Source organism: Carettochelys insculpta, chromosome 4, assembly GCF_033958435.1.
Source record: "Carettochelys insculpta isolate YL-2023 chromosome 4, ASM3395843v1, whole genome shotgun sequence".
In the NCBI taxonomy this organism is placed as follows: Eukaryota; Metazoa; Chordata; order Testudines; family Carettochelyidae; genus Carettochelys; species Carettochelys insculpta.
Genome location: NC_134140.1, coordinates 90,353,912 through 90,369,978, shown reverse-complemented (window position 1 = coordinate 90,369,978; position 16,067 = coordinate 90,353,912). Strand labels below are relative to the sequence as shown.

Sequence of the window (16,067 nt, the reverse complement as noted above, 5' to 3'; positions counted from 1 at the left end):
GGTGTCCCTCGTTGTGATGGTATGTGTCTGTCTAAAGCTGCTGGGTCACATGGGCGCTACCACAAACATGTGGTGTCTTCATTCTTGGCTGGCCATCTGTAATACCGCAGCCAGGGATCTGCTGTCCAAAACCGTGGCCGTACCACTGTGCATTATCTCCTCCTTTTAGTGGTGGACTTGTTCAGACAATGTTCTCACTGGGTTGCTGTTCCACCAGCCGCCTTCTTCTATTACCCTTACTATGGATGCTTCTCTTGTGGGATGGGGTACCTATTTGGGATCTCGCACGGACCAGCACAAATGGTCCTTCATTGAGCAAATGCACCACATAAACCTCCTGGAACTCAAAGTGGTCTGGTACGCTCACAGGCATTTCCAGTCGCATCTCTCGCACAGGTTGGACAACATCCTCGCCAACAACACCACTTGCATGTATTATATCGACAGTTAGGGTGGGTTCAGACTCTGTCCATGAGTGCAGAGGCTATAAAACTGTGGACTTGGCACCTTTGGCATCACATCACTACAGTGAGCGCACATGTACCCAGGGTACTGAACGTAACCACAAAGGTCCGACCTCTACAAGTAGAAACGGTTCCCTCATGGGGGGGGCACTAGCTATCTTATATCTCCTCTAATTGCACCCCATCCTGTTGTCGATTACCTGTTGCTCCTGCGTGAGTCAGGCCTAGCCCCTAGTACTATCCAGGTGCATGCCGCGGAGTTGGCAGTGTTCCACCAAGTGGAGGATGGGATTTCCTTTCCTGCCCATCCCATCACCAAACGTTTCCTGCAAAACACCTTCCTATCAATACATTCTCCAGTCCTTATTTAGGACCTTACCCATATACTCAACTGCCTCATGAAACTGCCCTTTGAATACCTGGCAACATGTTCCTGGCTCCATCTGTCGATGAGAGTCTCATTTTCAGTTGCCATCGCATTGGCCAGGAGGGCTGGGGAGCATGATGCTCTCATGGCTGAACCTCCTTATATTGTGTTTACTAAGGACAGAGTCACTCGTTGCCGTCATCCTAAGGTTCCCTCTCCATTTCTCATCAATGAACTATCTACTAACCTGTATTCATCCCAAAGCCTCACTCCGATCCTGCATATGCAGCATGGCACTCCCTGGATGTTTGATGGGCATTGGCCTTGTAGTTTGACTGCATGAGGCCTTGGCACAAGTCTCCTAGGCTCTTCCTATCCTTCGTGGAATGGTCCAAGGGTCTGCTCATTTCATCTCAACAGCTGTCCAGGTGGATCTCCACCTGTATTTACACTTGTTATGCACTTGATCAAAGGGAGCTTCCAGGTGTTGTCACTGCCTGTTCTACTTGGTCTGTGTCCTCCACTACTGTCTTTCTCAAGAACATACCCCTTAGAGATACACAAGGCAGCAACTTGGTCTTCCAGCAACGTGTTTGTACAGCACTAAGTTCTCATCTTTCATTGCTTCTTCCACTGAAGTAGGACCAGCAGTTCTGTTGGCAGTAGATGTTACTGTGCTCCAAATCCAGCTCAAAAGTGCAACTACTGCTTTATAGTAACCCAGAGTGGAGCGCCCATGGGAACACTAGTTGAAGAAGAGGAAGTTACTCACTTCGGGCAGTAACGATGGTTCTTCAAGATATGTGCCCCCGTGGGTGCTCCATTCTCCTCTCTCTTTTCCCTGCTTTGGAGTGTCCAGCTTGGTTTGCTTGGGTAGAGAAGGAATGGAGGGGTTCGTGCTGTGTGTGCACCAGATAGCACAAGGAGGTGCTACTGCATATCTGCGGTGCAGAAAACTATGCTTATGGAAGAATCTCCTAGTGCCAGCCTGAGGACACACCGACACCCAGAGTGGGGCACCCATGGGGACATGCATCTCAAAGAACCATCGTTACTGCACAAAGTGTGTAACTTATTCTTACTCCCTGGAGAACTGTACATCTAGCTTCCCAAACTAACCAATTAGCATTTACGAATGCAGCTGTAAGCTACATAAAGATGGAGGCTATTTAACATGAGCCATTCTTCATGCAAGTGCTCATGTGGGAATGGGTTGCAACTCTGATTGAATATGTACAGACTTGATAAATTTGAAGAGTCATTACTTAAAAAAAAAAACAACAACTGTTCCCTGGTTCGCTAATTGAAACTGCTTAAGTGATGCTCTTTATGTAGCAGTTTTTGGATGGGGCAAAACATGTCATGATGCCTACATGAATGTTAATCTGGCTCACAAGGACAGGTTAGTTGGAAAAAAATTCCCTTTATTGCTATTTAAGTTAAATATTACTTTTTTTACTTTATCTAAGGTCAAGCTTTTTAATTTGGGACAATTGCTAGTTTTTGGATTGTGCTGTGTTAAGGATCTTAATAAAATGTATTTAAATGTTAAAGTTATAATATTTTTTGGAGAATTTTAGAGGCTATAAGAACAGAAAAATTAGTAGTTGTCACTTTCTTACAGGAAACTAGGTATCAGTTACTTCAGCTCCGACCTGCACAGCGAGCCTCGTGGATTGGTTATGCTATTGCTTATCATCTTTTGGAAGACTATGAAATGGCAGCAAAGATTTTAGAGGAGTTTAGGAAGACTCAACAGGTATAGAAAAGAAAACATGGAATTCTTCGCATTTTAATTAGCTGTGAGACTTAGAAAAAGGAATGGTGTTTTAAACACACAAATAATTTAATATAATTTATATTTTTAAAATCAAATTAATTTAGTTTACCCTAAATGTAAGTGTATGCTTCAGGAGTGTGTGCTCATATATGTTGTTTACATTCAGACATCTCCTGATAAAGTGGACTATGAGTACAGTGAGCTGTTGTTGTATCAGAATCAAGTCCTCCGAGAAGCAGGACTCTACAAAGAAGCCTTGGAGCACCTTGTTACCTATGAAAAGCAAATCTGTGATAAACTAGCTGTTGAAGAAACTAAAGGTAATATCCTCTTCAGTTTTCGGTCATTCCTTGTGCTTGCACATTTCTGCATTGTGGAATCTTGTCTGTGTATCATGTATACATTGTTTGAAAAATCAAAAGATAACATATATTTTTTACAAGACTGAATTATGAAAATACATCAGATAAGCTAGTGTAGGTCTGCAACTAAGCAATAACTATTTTCACTGGCCTTTCTAATGTTCATAAGTTTTTTGTTAAACTTCATTTTTACAAAAAATCCAGTTTTAAACATACTTTGAAGTGTTTGCATCCTATATATTGCAGTATTGATTGTATTGGTATGGGAGTGGGGCAGTCAGACTATTAATTTTTATTGCTCAAACTGGGAAATGAACAAGGCTAACTGTGAGAGTAAACAAATTTTAAAATTTACTTTTCATAGTATAAGGAGCTGTCAATAATACTTGTAAGAAACTGTGTGTTAATTATTTTCAACTGGATTTTATCCCTTTAAAAGTACACCATAGCTCACATCATATTTAGTGAATGTAGGAGATTTCCAGTAGATGTAACCTTTTCTTGCCATTGCTGAATATTAGTCAGCATAGGCTAATATTTCAGGTTCTGCACCACCTGAAGAGCGGACATGGTTCCATGATGCTTGCGTGTATATAATACACAGAAGATTTTGGCATGAAAAATGCTATGTAAAACACAAGCTTCAACTACAATATATTGCTGGGATAGTATACCACGAGTTTGGACATGAATTAAATTCTCTATTTAGATGATTTATCCTAATAGTAGTGAATGGTAATGGTGCTGTGGTTGCAGCTGTGTTGGTCCCAGGCTGTTAGAACAGATGGGTGCAATGTTATCTTTTATTGGCCCAGCTTCTGTTTGTTGAGAGACTAGCTTTTCAGCCCCACACAGCTCTTTTTCAGTGAATGATAATGACTGTTTAACTGATAGTATTCATATGCATGTGTCTTGTACAAAGTAATTTGATGGTAAATAACCAAATACAGAACAAATGTTGGAGTCTAATTTTGAGGGTAGCAGTGTTCCATTTTCTTTTCAAGAATGGCAGTGTTCTCATGATGTTTATCCAAATGATTTCATATTATAAAATTTAAATGCTCTCATACAGTAGGCTTCCAAAACATTGGAGCTTTGAAGCTACAAAGCTCCACGTACTGCCTTTCTTTGTAAATTTTGTAGAAAAAAACTACTTGTGACAGTGAAGTTCCCAGTGGAGATCCCATGGCCTGATCCTGCACATACTGTACATGCTTTAAGCACAGAAATTATCGCACTGAAGTCATTGAGATTATTCCCATGGTTTTACATAAAAGCACATAGTGGTTTTTATCTTGCAAACACAAGTCAGGAAATGGCAAAATTGATGTATGGGGATCTTTAGCTTTGTCCTTTGAGTTTGAGGCTCTTTAATTACAAGTTTACATACTATTTCTGATGCATAATATCCCACTATTTTTCTGCAAATTGCGACGTATTTGAGCTGTCTAGTAGTAGTAGTATGCATACAGGTTGAACCTCTTTAATCCAGAACTCTCTCGGCCGGCAACATCTGAAATCCGTCTTGATTTTAGTTAGCTGGATGATCACTTATCCTGGGTGTGCCCATGTTTCGCGTAGTCACATTAAATTGTTTTGCTCTGCGTTGTTTGCTGTTACTTAGCTCTAATGTACCTCTAAATGTCTTCCAAGAGCTCAGTAAGCGGCAGAAATGTTGGCAGTGCTTTTAGAAAGAATTGACTGTCTGTGGTCCAGCACCTATCAGGTGTCAAATTCGAGAGGTTCAACATGTACTAAATGAACACCAGACAAATTTTGGTTAAGTAACAGGACTGAGAATTAGGTCTGAGTCTTGAATATGGGCTTTTCCATAGTCTTCTATATATCTTGAAAAAATTACTTAATCTGTTTTTCAATCGGATTAAAATTATAGCTGTTATTTCATGCCATTTATGTTCATGTCTAAGCAGCCTGGATTAACAAAGAATTTAGAGATATCTAACAGTCAGATTAGTACTATAGATGTTTAGCTGTTGCATTCCCCCTCAAACTCAGTGTATAATTTTATGAATTTTAAACAGGAGAACTTCTGTTACAACTCTGCAGGCTGGAGGAAGCAGCTGAGGTATACAGGGGATTGCAAGAAAGGAATCCTGAAAATTGGGCTTATTACAAAGGTTTAGAAAAGGCACTTAAACCCGGTAAGTAATTACATCTTATAATTAATAAAGCAGTGGTTATAAGATCTGGCTTAGATTTGCTGAAGCTGGGAGGATGATGCTAAAGCCTGACCCTTACTGTTGGGGCCAAAGCCTGAGGGCCTCAGTCTTGGGAAGTGGGGCTCAAGTTACTGTCCCTTTATCTGGGCTGAAGCCCTTGGGCTCCTGCCTCCTGTGCTCCTGGACAGTGGGGTTCAGACTTTGCCTTTTCCCCCACCCTTGGCAGCAGAGCTCCTGTGGGCACAGTCTTGAGTGTGTCCCCCCACCTCAGCCCCCAGGGTTATGTAGCAATTTTTGTGGTCAGGAGGGGGTTACAGTCCAGTGAAGTTAGAGAACCCCTCTAACAGAGAATCTGTTTTTACTCAGTGTACTCTATTTTTACTTTACTTATGCATTCAAAACGTGTAGTATGTTCTTAAAAGGTTGCTTATGTTTGACAATGTCTAGTATAGTTTTTGATACATAGTAGGGATTTATTATGTTTTTGTCATTAACATTATTTTATATCAATTGCTAAACTTTTTCTCCTGTTGTTGTCTTCTTTATCTTTGTCTGGTGAAAGATAAATAAAAATGGCAGATTGTATAAATGATAGAAATAGAAGGCAAAATTATTTTTAGAATGGACTCTCTTGAAGTAATCTTTTTTTCTCTGATCTTTCATTTATAGTTGTGTGTATTGTCAATACCAGATGTCATACAGAAGTATAATTTCTTTCTGTTTGTTTACTTTGGGCCTTTGATAGCACTTCAATACAATTCAATTAATTAGTATACAGCTACTACATGCTATGTATTCTGGGGTTTATTTAATTGCCAGAAAAGATTCTTTTTAGTAGTTTCAGAATTTTGTTTTGTTTTAGCCAATATGCTAGAGAGGCTCAAAATCTATGAAGAGGCTTGGACTAAGTACCCCAGGGGACTGGTTCCAAGAAGACTGCCTCTAAACTTTTTATCTGGTAAGTGCATTTTTGACACGAAAATAAAAATAGTTTCACTTTGTTTAATAACTTCTTATTTAACAATCTAAAAAGTTAAAACTGCAAAGTAATATTTGGTTAAAAAAAAAATTCAACAGGCTTTTTTCCCCCAAAGGTGAAAAGTTGAAGGAATGTCTGGACAAGTTTCTGAGGATGAATTTCAGCAAAGGTTGTCCACCCATTTTTAATACTTTGAGATCATTGTACAAAGATAAAGAAAAGGTAAATTAATTTTCTGGTTCTTTTGGCAACAATTTGTGTTTATTCTTGCACACTAAAGGAATAAAAGCAACTTCATGATAAATTGGAGCTTTCTTTGGCCTGGAAGTTCAGTGCTTCTGTTGGGATCTTCCAGCTGATACTACTGGTTGAACCTCTCTCACCTGTCACCCTTGGGACCTGACTGGTGCCAAATGAGAGAATTTGCCAGACTATAGGAGGTCATTATTGTATAGTGCATTATCAACACTTCCACTGCTTACTGGGCTCTTAGAAGATGTTTAGCATTAAGTTACAGCTAAATAACAGCACAGAACACCGAGAGTCAGGACTGATGACTGTAAATGAACTTTATGGGACCATGGGAGACTTGGTCACACCCATGAAAAGTGGTCGTCTGGCTAACTAAAATCATGCCAGATTGCAGATGTTGCTGGATGAGAGAGTGCTGGATTAGAGAGGATCAACCTGTACTTCATATTACTGTCACTGATTTGATTTTTATGATTATTCTAGGTCACGGAAGCAAAAATCTAATACTACATTTCCAACTGCAAATTTACATAGCTGTTTTCTACATTAGTTGCTGTACCAAACCATGAACAACTACTAGAAGAAGCCAATTTGGTGTATGTGTTCATAAAATTGTGAGGATTACTACATGCCAAAAGGAGAGCTGGGAATTGAGCATGTTCCCCTCTCTCCTGGGACTTAGGATAATTAGATCTCTTACCGGGCATTATCCATACGAACTATTCTAATCATATTCATATTGAAGTGAAATAACACGTTGATAACAAATATTTCTTGTCTTTGCATGTGTAGGTGGCAATTATAGAAGAGTTGGTGGTAGGTTATGAAACTTCTCTAAAAAGCTGCAGGTTATTTAACCCGAATGGTGAGTGACAATGATTTAATACTCCATGAAAACATCCATCAAGTGTTATATGTAACAAGTGCCTATCATGTGTTATATGTAACAACTCTGGCAGGTCCACAGAAGGGGTGAAGGAATAGGAAAAAGCCCTAAACTCTTTTGAAAGTAGAGAATGGAGTGGTTGCCCTCTTTAGAATTTGAGTGCTATAATACGTTCTAGATCGGTACTTGAAAAGCATGTTGTTTTAGCTTTATGCAGTTCTCTATACTCACTTTGGCCGTGTCTACACTAGCCCAAATCTTCGAAATGGCCATGCAAATGGCCATTTTGAAGATTACTAATGAGGTGCTGAAATACATATTCAGCGCCTCATTAGCATGCCGGCGGCCACGGCACTTCAAAATTGCTGCAGCTCGGTGCCATGCGGCTTGTCCAGATAGGGCTTCTTTTTGAAAGGACCCCGGGAACTCTGAAATCCTCTTATTCCTATGTGTTGATTCCTATCTATTTCAGTGCCTCATTAGTAATCGTCAAAATGGGCATTTGCATGGCCATTTTGCAGATTTGGGCTAGTATAGATTGTAGCTTTCAAGATACCGTAGCTTTGGATATCCTTAAATGGGGTGAGGAGAGAATCGGAATTATGGCCATCATGTGAAATAAAAATGGCTTATTTTGTAAGTGTATGCATATTATTTAGTGTCTGTTGTTCTTGTTATAATAAATCTTTCTTTTTACAGAGAACTTCTGAGTTAAAATTTCCCTATTTAGATATCTTGTCTTATTCAATACGTGACAGCTGTTGTTTCACAATCTTGTAAAATCCTTCTTTGGGCTGTTAGTTAAAAATTCATCCATCCTTGAATATGCAAATATTGTTTGCTTGTAAACGTGCTCCAGTTAACTAAAGAAGTGTTCTTCAAATCAGTGCAAGTAGCATGGAGACACTCTTCAACTAATAGAAAGCTTACTTCATTTTGACATACTCTTACTATTTTACACTATTTAGCTAAACTGAATTAAGCCAGTCTCTCAAACTGAATTAAAAATTTAAGATAAACTTATACTTTCTTTTTTAAACTTTAAACATCTGCGTGGACATGGCTGAACAAAACTCAGTCATCTTTTTGAATTCTCATAGATGAGAAAGTATTAAAAGTAAAAATATACTTGTGGGGTAAATCATGGCCTAAGTACTGAAGGATTAAAACTTTTGGACTTGTTTTGGTACTGGGTGCTCTGCTTCCAATTTGTGCAAATGTTGAATGTAACATTGTCTGGGATGGGCTCTACTGACTGCCTTAATTAAGCACTTTACAGGATGAGAGGCTCAGTTGTTTCAGAGTTGTGATATGTGTTGCACAAAAAGGAGAAATCTGTAGGTGTAATTTCAGGTTACTTTTGAAAAAAGCTGAAGTAAATATTTCTTTTGTAGATGGTTTTTATTCCAACACCAGCTTTGTTTTAAGCTTTTTAAAGATAGTTGTAGTGGGACAAAAATACATTGTTGCCAATTAGTCTGAACCAGTTAAGTATTTAAAATGTTTTAAATTGATGTATTGAAAAATATACTGATATCAGTGCCAAACACACTAATTAGGACTCTGTGACCTCAGCGACTTATGTGTGGCCAGTATGACTGACCCCAGGACTTCCGTGCAGCTTTACAGATAGCTGCTTGGGTGGCCTCACAGCCAGCAACAGAATTCCCAGGAATTCCATCTCTCCCCCTACATCCACCCCATCACGATTCAATCAGAGGTATTTATTATATAAGTCATGGACAGGTCACAGACTGATTTTTTGGTTTGTTTCTTGCCTATTAGCTGTCCATGAATTTTACTAAAAATACCCCTGATTTAATCATAGTCTTAATTATACGTTTCAATTGCTAACACATGCATTGGTGTACTGTATGTTTGACCTAAAATAGTAACTTACCAAGGGCGCTGAGATTACTCTCCAATAAAGTAAACATGTTTCCTACTTACTTTTCTGATCTATCAGTGGGTTGAAAGCTAAATATAGACATGTAAACAATAAATTCTGTGCACTGCATCGATAGATATTCCTTGTGCTGTATGCTGGTAAAATGGAATATATGACATCTTCCCTCTCTTCTCCCCCCCTCGTGCAATAGATGACGGTAAAGAAGAACCACCAACCACTTTACTCTGGGTCCAGTACTACCTGGCACAACATTATGACAAAATTGGGCAGCCATCCATGGCTCTGGAATACATAAATGCTGCTATAGAAAGTACTCCCACCTTGATAGAACTATTCCTTGTAAAAGCTAAAATTTATAAGGTAATCTTGATTGATTTATTCTTAATGATCAGATAAGACTTGTGTTTTCCAGTGAGACTTAATCATGACTGTATTTCCCTGTTGTTTTTCGGCACTAATGTTGATTGAGGTGCTGGGTTCTGCATGAGCAGACTTTTTACAAAATCTCAGACCCGTAAAAATGTTTCTATGAGTTCTTAAAATACCATAAAGTAGAACTTTCCTAAATTTACATGAATGAATTCATTGCAAATTAATAAATGACCAAACAATTAAAAAGGAAAACATATCACAAGCCATACTTTGTTTTATTTTGACAGTTATTGTATTTTAGTTTATGTGGCTATATCATAGTGAGCTAGTAAATGTATTCATTATTTTTAAATGATCATGTCCTAAAAACACTCTAGCCTCATCCCACTTCTCTGTAACCATTGAAAGTGCTTTAGTGATGCCTGGTTTTATTAAAAGCTTTCAAGTTTGCTTTCTTATAAACAAAGCTGATGAATAGAAATTTTGAAACCTTGTTTAAATTAACTTTGTTGTATAATGTTTAGTGTCTTTTGTGAAGTGCATTTTACAATTGCCTTCCTTGTTTGATTTGAATTTTCTTTTTAAGCATGCTGGAAACATTAAAGAAGCTGCGAGATGGATGGATGAAGCCCAGGCTTTGGACACGGCGGACAGATTTATCAACTCCAAATGTGCAAAATATATGTTGAAAGCCAACTTGATTAAAGAGGCAGAAGAAATGTGTTCTAAGTTTACAAGGGTTTGTTCCAATTTCTGTATTTTTTGATGAACAAAATGTAGGCATAATTGAGTGTAAAGAACTTTCCATATTTTAGCTGTCCTTCTGAGCTTCTATTTTGGACAGTATGAACTTTCTTCCCCTGTGCTGGCTGAGTTATGCTTATGTCACTTGTAGTAGTTTGTGGCTAGATTTCATTTACATGGTGATAATGGCTCCATGATTAAGGTTAAGCAGAGTTTTATACTTACAAGGATTCGGGTTTTTTGTTACATATGAAAATTGCCATACATCCTCCCCAAAAGTACAACACTTTACTCTGAATACAGAAGTTTCTGAGAAGTTGCACAAAAACAAATTTCTATTTTAAATTAATTCTTAAAATTCCTTTAAGTAATTTAGAATACTTTGTCAAATCGTTTCTAGTTTCAAATGATCTCAGTAACAGAAACTATTCAGTTTTCTCAAAGAAGTTCCATATAGTTGGTAAGCGTGCTCCGTGGCAGTTGGCAATAGTATGTAACGATTTCTAAGACATACTACAAAGTGTATTTTATTCATTGGGCTGCTGTGGAGATGGAATTTAGAGAGTTATGGGGAGGACAGTTTCGTCTTGTAAGTGCTTTAATTCTGTTTCTTGTTTCTGGTAGGGATATATTTAGCTTTGAATATGCACTCTGAGGTACTAGAGGAGGTTTTGGAATTAATTGATAAGCTGAATAGTAACAAGTCTCCAGGACCAGACAGCATTCACCCAAGGGTTCTGAAAGAACTCAAATGTGAAATTGCAGAGTTATTAACAGTGGTTTGTAACCTATCCTTTAAATCCACTTTGGTACCAAATGACTGGAAGACGGCCAATATAACACCAATATTTAAAAAAGGCTCTAGAGGAGATCCTGGCAATTATAGACCGATAAGTTTAACATCAGTACCAGGCAAATTAGTAGAAACACTAGTAAAGAGTAAAATTGCAAGGCACATAGAAGAGCACGAATTGTTGGGCAAAAGTCAGCATGGTTTCTGCAGAGGGAAGTCGTGTCTAACTAATCTATTAGAATTCTTTGAAGGGGTTAATAAACATGCGGACAAGGGGCACCCAGTGGACATAATATACCTAGATTTCCAGAAAGCCTTTGACACGGTCCCACACCAAAGGCTTTTATGTAAATTAGGTGGTCATGGGATAGGAGGAAAGGTCCTTTCATGGATCGGGAATTGGTTAAAAGACAGAAAACAAAGGGTGGGAATAAATGGTAAATTTTCACAATGGAGGAGGGTAACTAGTGGTGTTCCCCAGGGGTCAGTCCTGGGACCGATCCTGTTCAACTTGTTCATCAATGATCTAGAAAATGAGGTAAGCAGTGAGGTGGCAAAGTTTGCAGATGACACCAAGTTGTTCAGGACAGTCAAAAGCAAAAGGGATTGTGAAGAACTACAAAAAGATCTCAGCAAACTGAGTGATTGGGCAGCAAAATGGCAAATGAAATTTAATGTGGGTAAGTGTAAGGTAATGCATGTTGGAAAAAATAACCCAAATTACACGTACTACATGATGGGGTCAAATTTAGCTACGACAGATCAGGAAAGGGATCTTGGAGTTATAGTGGATAGTTCTCTGAAGACATCCACGCAGTGTGCAGCGGCAGTTAGTAAGGCAAATAGGATGTTAGGAATTATTAAAAAAGGGATCGATAATAAGACAAAAGATATCATACTTCCCCTATATAAAACTATGGTACGCCCACATCTCGAGTACTGCGTGCAGATGTGGTCTCCTCACCTCAAAAAAGATATATTGGCATTAGAAAAGGTTCAGAAAAGGGCGACTAAGATGATTAGGGGCTTGGAAAGGGTCCCATATGGGGAGAGGCTAGAGAGACTGGGACTTTTCAGTTTGGAAAAAAGGCGATTGAGGGGCGATATGATAGAGGTATATAAAATCATGAATGGTGTGGAGAAAGTGAATATAGAAAAATTATTTACCTTTTCCCATAATACAAGAACTAGGGGACACCAAATGAAATTGATGGGTAGTAGGTTCAAAACTAATAAAAGGAAATTTTTCTTCACACAGCGCACAGTCAACCTGTGGAACTCCTTGCCCGAGGAGGCTGTGAAGGCCAGGACTCTATTAGGGTTTAAAAAAGAGCTTGATAAATTTTTGCAGGTTAGGTCCATAAATGGCTATTAGCCAGGGATAAAGTATGGTGCCCTAGCCTTCAGAACAAGGGCAGGAGATGGATGGCAGGAGATAAATCACTTGATCATTGTCTTCTGTTCTCCTTCTCTGGGGCACCTGGCATTGGCCACCGTCGGCAGATGGGATGCTGGGCTTGATGGACCTTTGGTCTGACCCAGTATGGCCATTCTTATGTTCTTATGTTTCTATTGTATAGGTCAGAGGCTAAAATGCACTGGAATCTCATGCACAGGTTACACATGAAGAATTTTTTGAGACTTAATGATCACTTTTTGACATTTTTCATAACTGAAAGTTTATTTTTTCAGCAGAGGCTGTCACATCAGGGGGAGATATATCTCAGTGTGTTAGAGCAATGGCTTCGTAAACCCAGGGTTGTGAGCTCAGTCCTTGAGGAGGCCTTAAAGGGTCTGAGTCAAGTTAGGAAAAAAAAAGGGTCAGAGATCGTGCTAGATGCTGCTGTGAGTGCAGGGGATTGGACTCGATGACCTCTCAAGGTCCCTTCCTGTTCTATGAGATGTGTAGGTGTGGGTGTATGTATATATGTATAGTCTTTCATCAGATTGCTCCCTTTCAAAATAACTGCTTTCCTATTGTTGACAGAGGCATTGAGTCCCCAAGCTGCCCTTAGTTATTGCATCTGTTCCTCTCTTTCTTCAGTGTAGTCAAGAGGAAAGAGAAACTGAAGTATACAAGAGCAGGGGAATGTTTTGGATTATTTCTAATACTTCTGTTTTGCTTTTAGGAAGGAACCTCTGCAGTAGAGAACTTAAATGAAATGCAGTGCATGTGGTTCCAAACAGAATGTGCCCAAGCTTACAAGGCAATGAATAAATTTGGAGAAGCACTTAAGAAATGCCACGAAATTGAGAGAGTATGTATCTTAGTATATAGTCCATTAAAATTTCCAGTTTAGCTTTGGATGAAAAGATGTCACGCCAGTAAACAGCGACATCTCTAGTCTGGTCCTCAGAAACCTTATAGCTTCCTGTGGTATGCTTTGGCCTTGTAAGTGTGAAGCCATATCTAATTGTAACTATTAAAAACGCTCTAATTCTGCAAAAATACGTGTTTAATCTTACTTGTACGAGTAATCCCGTTATGTTCAATGGAAGTACTCATGAATAAATAATAAGGAATCCTAAGCATGTACCTAAATGCTTGCAAAAGTGGGACCTAATCTGCATTGGTACTGACAGACATGGCCATTGGAATGACTTTTATAGTCCTAAGGTACCAGAAAGTAGCCAGAAGATCAGAATTATTTGTCTCTGGTTTCACTGCTGGAGAAAAATTGTGCCACAAGTTGAAACTTTGTTTGGTACTCTGCAGTTACTAAGCCAGTGCTCAAGGCCGGACTAGTCCACAAAGTTTTATTATTTCTTCTTAGAATTTAACAAAAACGCTAAACTTTTTTCCTCATAAAATCAATACTTTTACAAGTTTTGTTTTAGTTTTGCATCGCTCTCCATTGACTGTAGGAGTGTCTCAAAGAATTAAACTTGTGCTTATTGTTCCTGACTCGTTACACTCTACATCACGCCTGGTATAGTTCTTTCTTACCATTGGGTGTCAGGCAATTTGCAAAATTATTTTTGTCATCTTTTATGCAAAAAAAGTATTACACACACCAGTTGAGTACATAAGATCCTGATATATTTATCAGTTGTCTGTTTTTTCTTTAGTTTCAATTTTTTTCCATAACGGCTTATAAGAAATTATATATTTGAATTTCAGGTTTATTTTGTTCTCTAACACTTGCTGAAACTTGCTATTTTCTGTTAGCATTTTGTAGAAATTACAGATGACCAGTTTGACTTCCACACTTACTGTATGAGAAAGATTACACTTAGGTCTTATGTGGACTTGTTAAAACTAGAAGATGTACTTCGACAACATCCATTTTACTTCAAGGCAGCTCGAATTGCCATAGAAATATATTTGAAGCTTCATGATAATCCCCTAACAGATGAGAACAAAGAACACGAGGCTGACACAGGTACAAGAAGCTTCCTGGGTATCTTTTGTGTACAGTTTAAGTGGCTGGGGTATAGTCTGTAGATATAGGCACTCATATGTTTAACATTGATAGTTAGGCTGCAGCTCTTAATTCAGTGATAAAAGTTGCAAGGCAGGAATTGACTTATGACAAGTGAGTGCCAATTGTGTTGAAAAATAGAGGTTGTATGGCCGAGTGGAGAGAATGCTGGACTGACACTCAGGAGGTATGCATTCTATTCTAGCTGTGTCATTAGCCTGCTCAGTGACATTAGCCAAGTCACTTAAACTCTCTGTGCTGTTTCCCCATCTATTAAAAAACCAGATGACTTATTTGTTCAAGTGCTGTGAAATCTGAGTGAAATGTCACTTTATTATTATGCATTCTGTTTAATGTTAGTACCAGTACTGTATAAATTCCAAATAGGAGTTTGAGGGAGTAATTCTGAAACTCCTTTTTTAGCCCCTGTATAATTTCCATAAGAAAAACCTTCAAATGTAATTTGAGTGATTGAGAAAATACGGCATAATTGTGGTGTCTTGTCTAGATGTAACATATCAGGGTGGTTGCATTTGAAGCAGCTATTTTTCCAGTAAGTTTGAGCACCATTCAAAGGTGATCTGCAAAAGGTAGAAAAATTGAATTGTGCCATTATGACATTACCCCTGGTAAAGACTGATGGACAGCTGTTTTCCCTCAATTCTCCAACCTGGGAGCACCTTTTACACCATGTTGTTGTGACAGAAAGTACTGCCAGTCAGCTCACACACTGCTTTTAGCATGTACACAACTCCCAGCTTTACTATATGGATACTATAGCCATTCAGCCTTTAATTGCACTGCAGAGCAACACCAGCGAATTCACATTTCCAGACTAGTCTTGAGTAGTGTACTGCCCTGCACCCTCTTGGATGATACAAGCCTCAAGTAAAGTCCATCATTGCATTAATAGAAAGTTATAGGCACAAATCTATTTATCCCAAATGAAGTTTCCAAAACACTTTAGTCCAAACACATTCTGGTTTAGATAAAATAAGAACACAGTTTTATTACTTACAAAAAGAGATTACGTGGTTACAATTAATGGGCACAGAAGTCAGATGGTCACCCCCCCACAAAAAATGCAATTAACACCTTGCCTTCCAAACCGAGTGATTTCCAAGCAAAACTCTCTCTACATGTTTTAGCAGTCTTACTGGCTGAAATACTTTCAGCCATGATCCTTCCTTAGTTCATTAATCCTTCCTTTGTCCTTCAAGTATTGTCAGTGCCATGGGTAAAGGTGAAAGAGAAGAGATCTTCAGGCATCTGTCTCTTTTTCTTGTTTAGGTAATTTGTTAAGCATAAGCCTTCTTTAGTGGTTAAAATTTGTTGTCCATTCTCTGCTGTGAATTCTACTCCCAGCTCTGCCACTCACTTAAGTCAAAAGTTTTTACAAATATAATGGTGGCATTACTTAATAGGAAAAATGTGGGTTAGAAAGCAGACATGATACCTGGTGCTCATTTGAATTAGATAAATTTCAATACTCTGGAACTTCTCTCGTCTGGCAACATCTGTGGTCTGGCTTGATTTTAGTTAGCCAGATGTTCACTT

At 38.6% G+C, this 16,067-nt stretch overlaps 1 protein-coding gene across 3 annotated transcripts in view; it reads left to right on the top strand.

The window, feature by feature from the left end:
- NAA15 (N-alpha-acetyltransferase 15, NatA auxiliary subunit) overlaps positions 1-16,067 on the top strand; it is a 66,971-nt gene that overhangs the window by 22,385 nt on the left and 28,519 nt on the right. For 2 of the 3 annotated variants that reach the window (XM_074993288.1, XM_074993290.1), the window contains exons 5-14: positions 2,456-2,590; positions 2,778-2,931; positions 5,016-5,135; positions 6,016-6,111; positions 6,248-6,354; positions 7,177-7,249; positions 9,370-9,539; positions 10,138-10,290; positions 13,218-13,346; positions 14,258-14,471. In XM_074993288.1, the coding sequence (XP_074849389.1) occupies positions 2,456-2,590; positions 2,778-2,931; positions 5,016-5,135; positions 6,016-6,111; positions 6,248-6,354; positions 7,177-7,249; positions 9,370-9,539; positions 10,138-10,290; positions 13,218-13,346; positions 14,258-14,471 (1,351 nt within the window). The remainder of the gene's footprint in view (positions 1-2,455; positions 2,591-2,777; positions 2,932-5,015; positions 5,136-6,015; positions 6,112-6,247; positions 6,355-7,176; positions 7,250-9,369; positions 9,540-10,137; positions 10,291-13,217; positions 13,347-14,257; positions 14,472-16,067) is intronic. The other variant, XM_074993289.1, reaches the window with a different exon arrangement.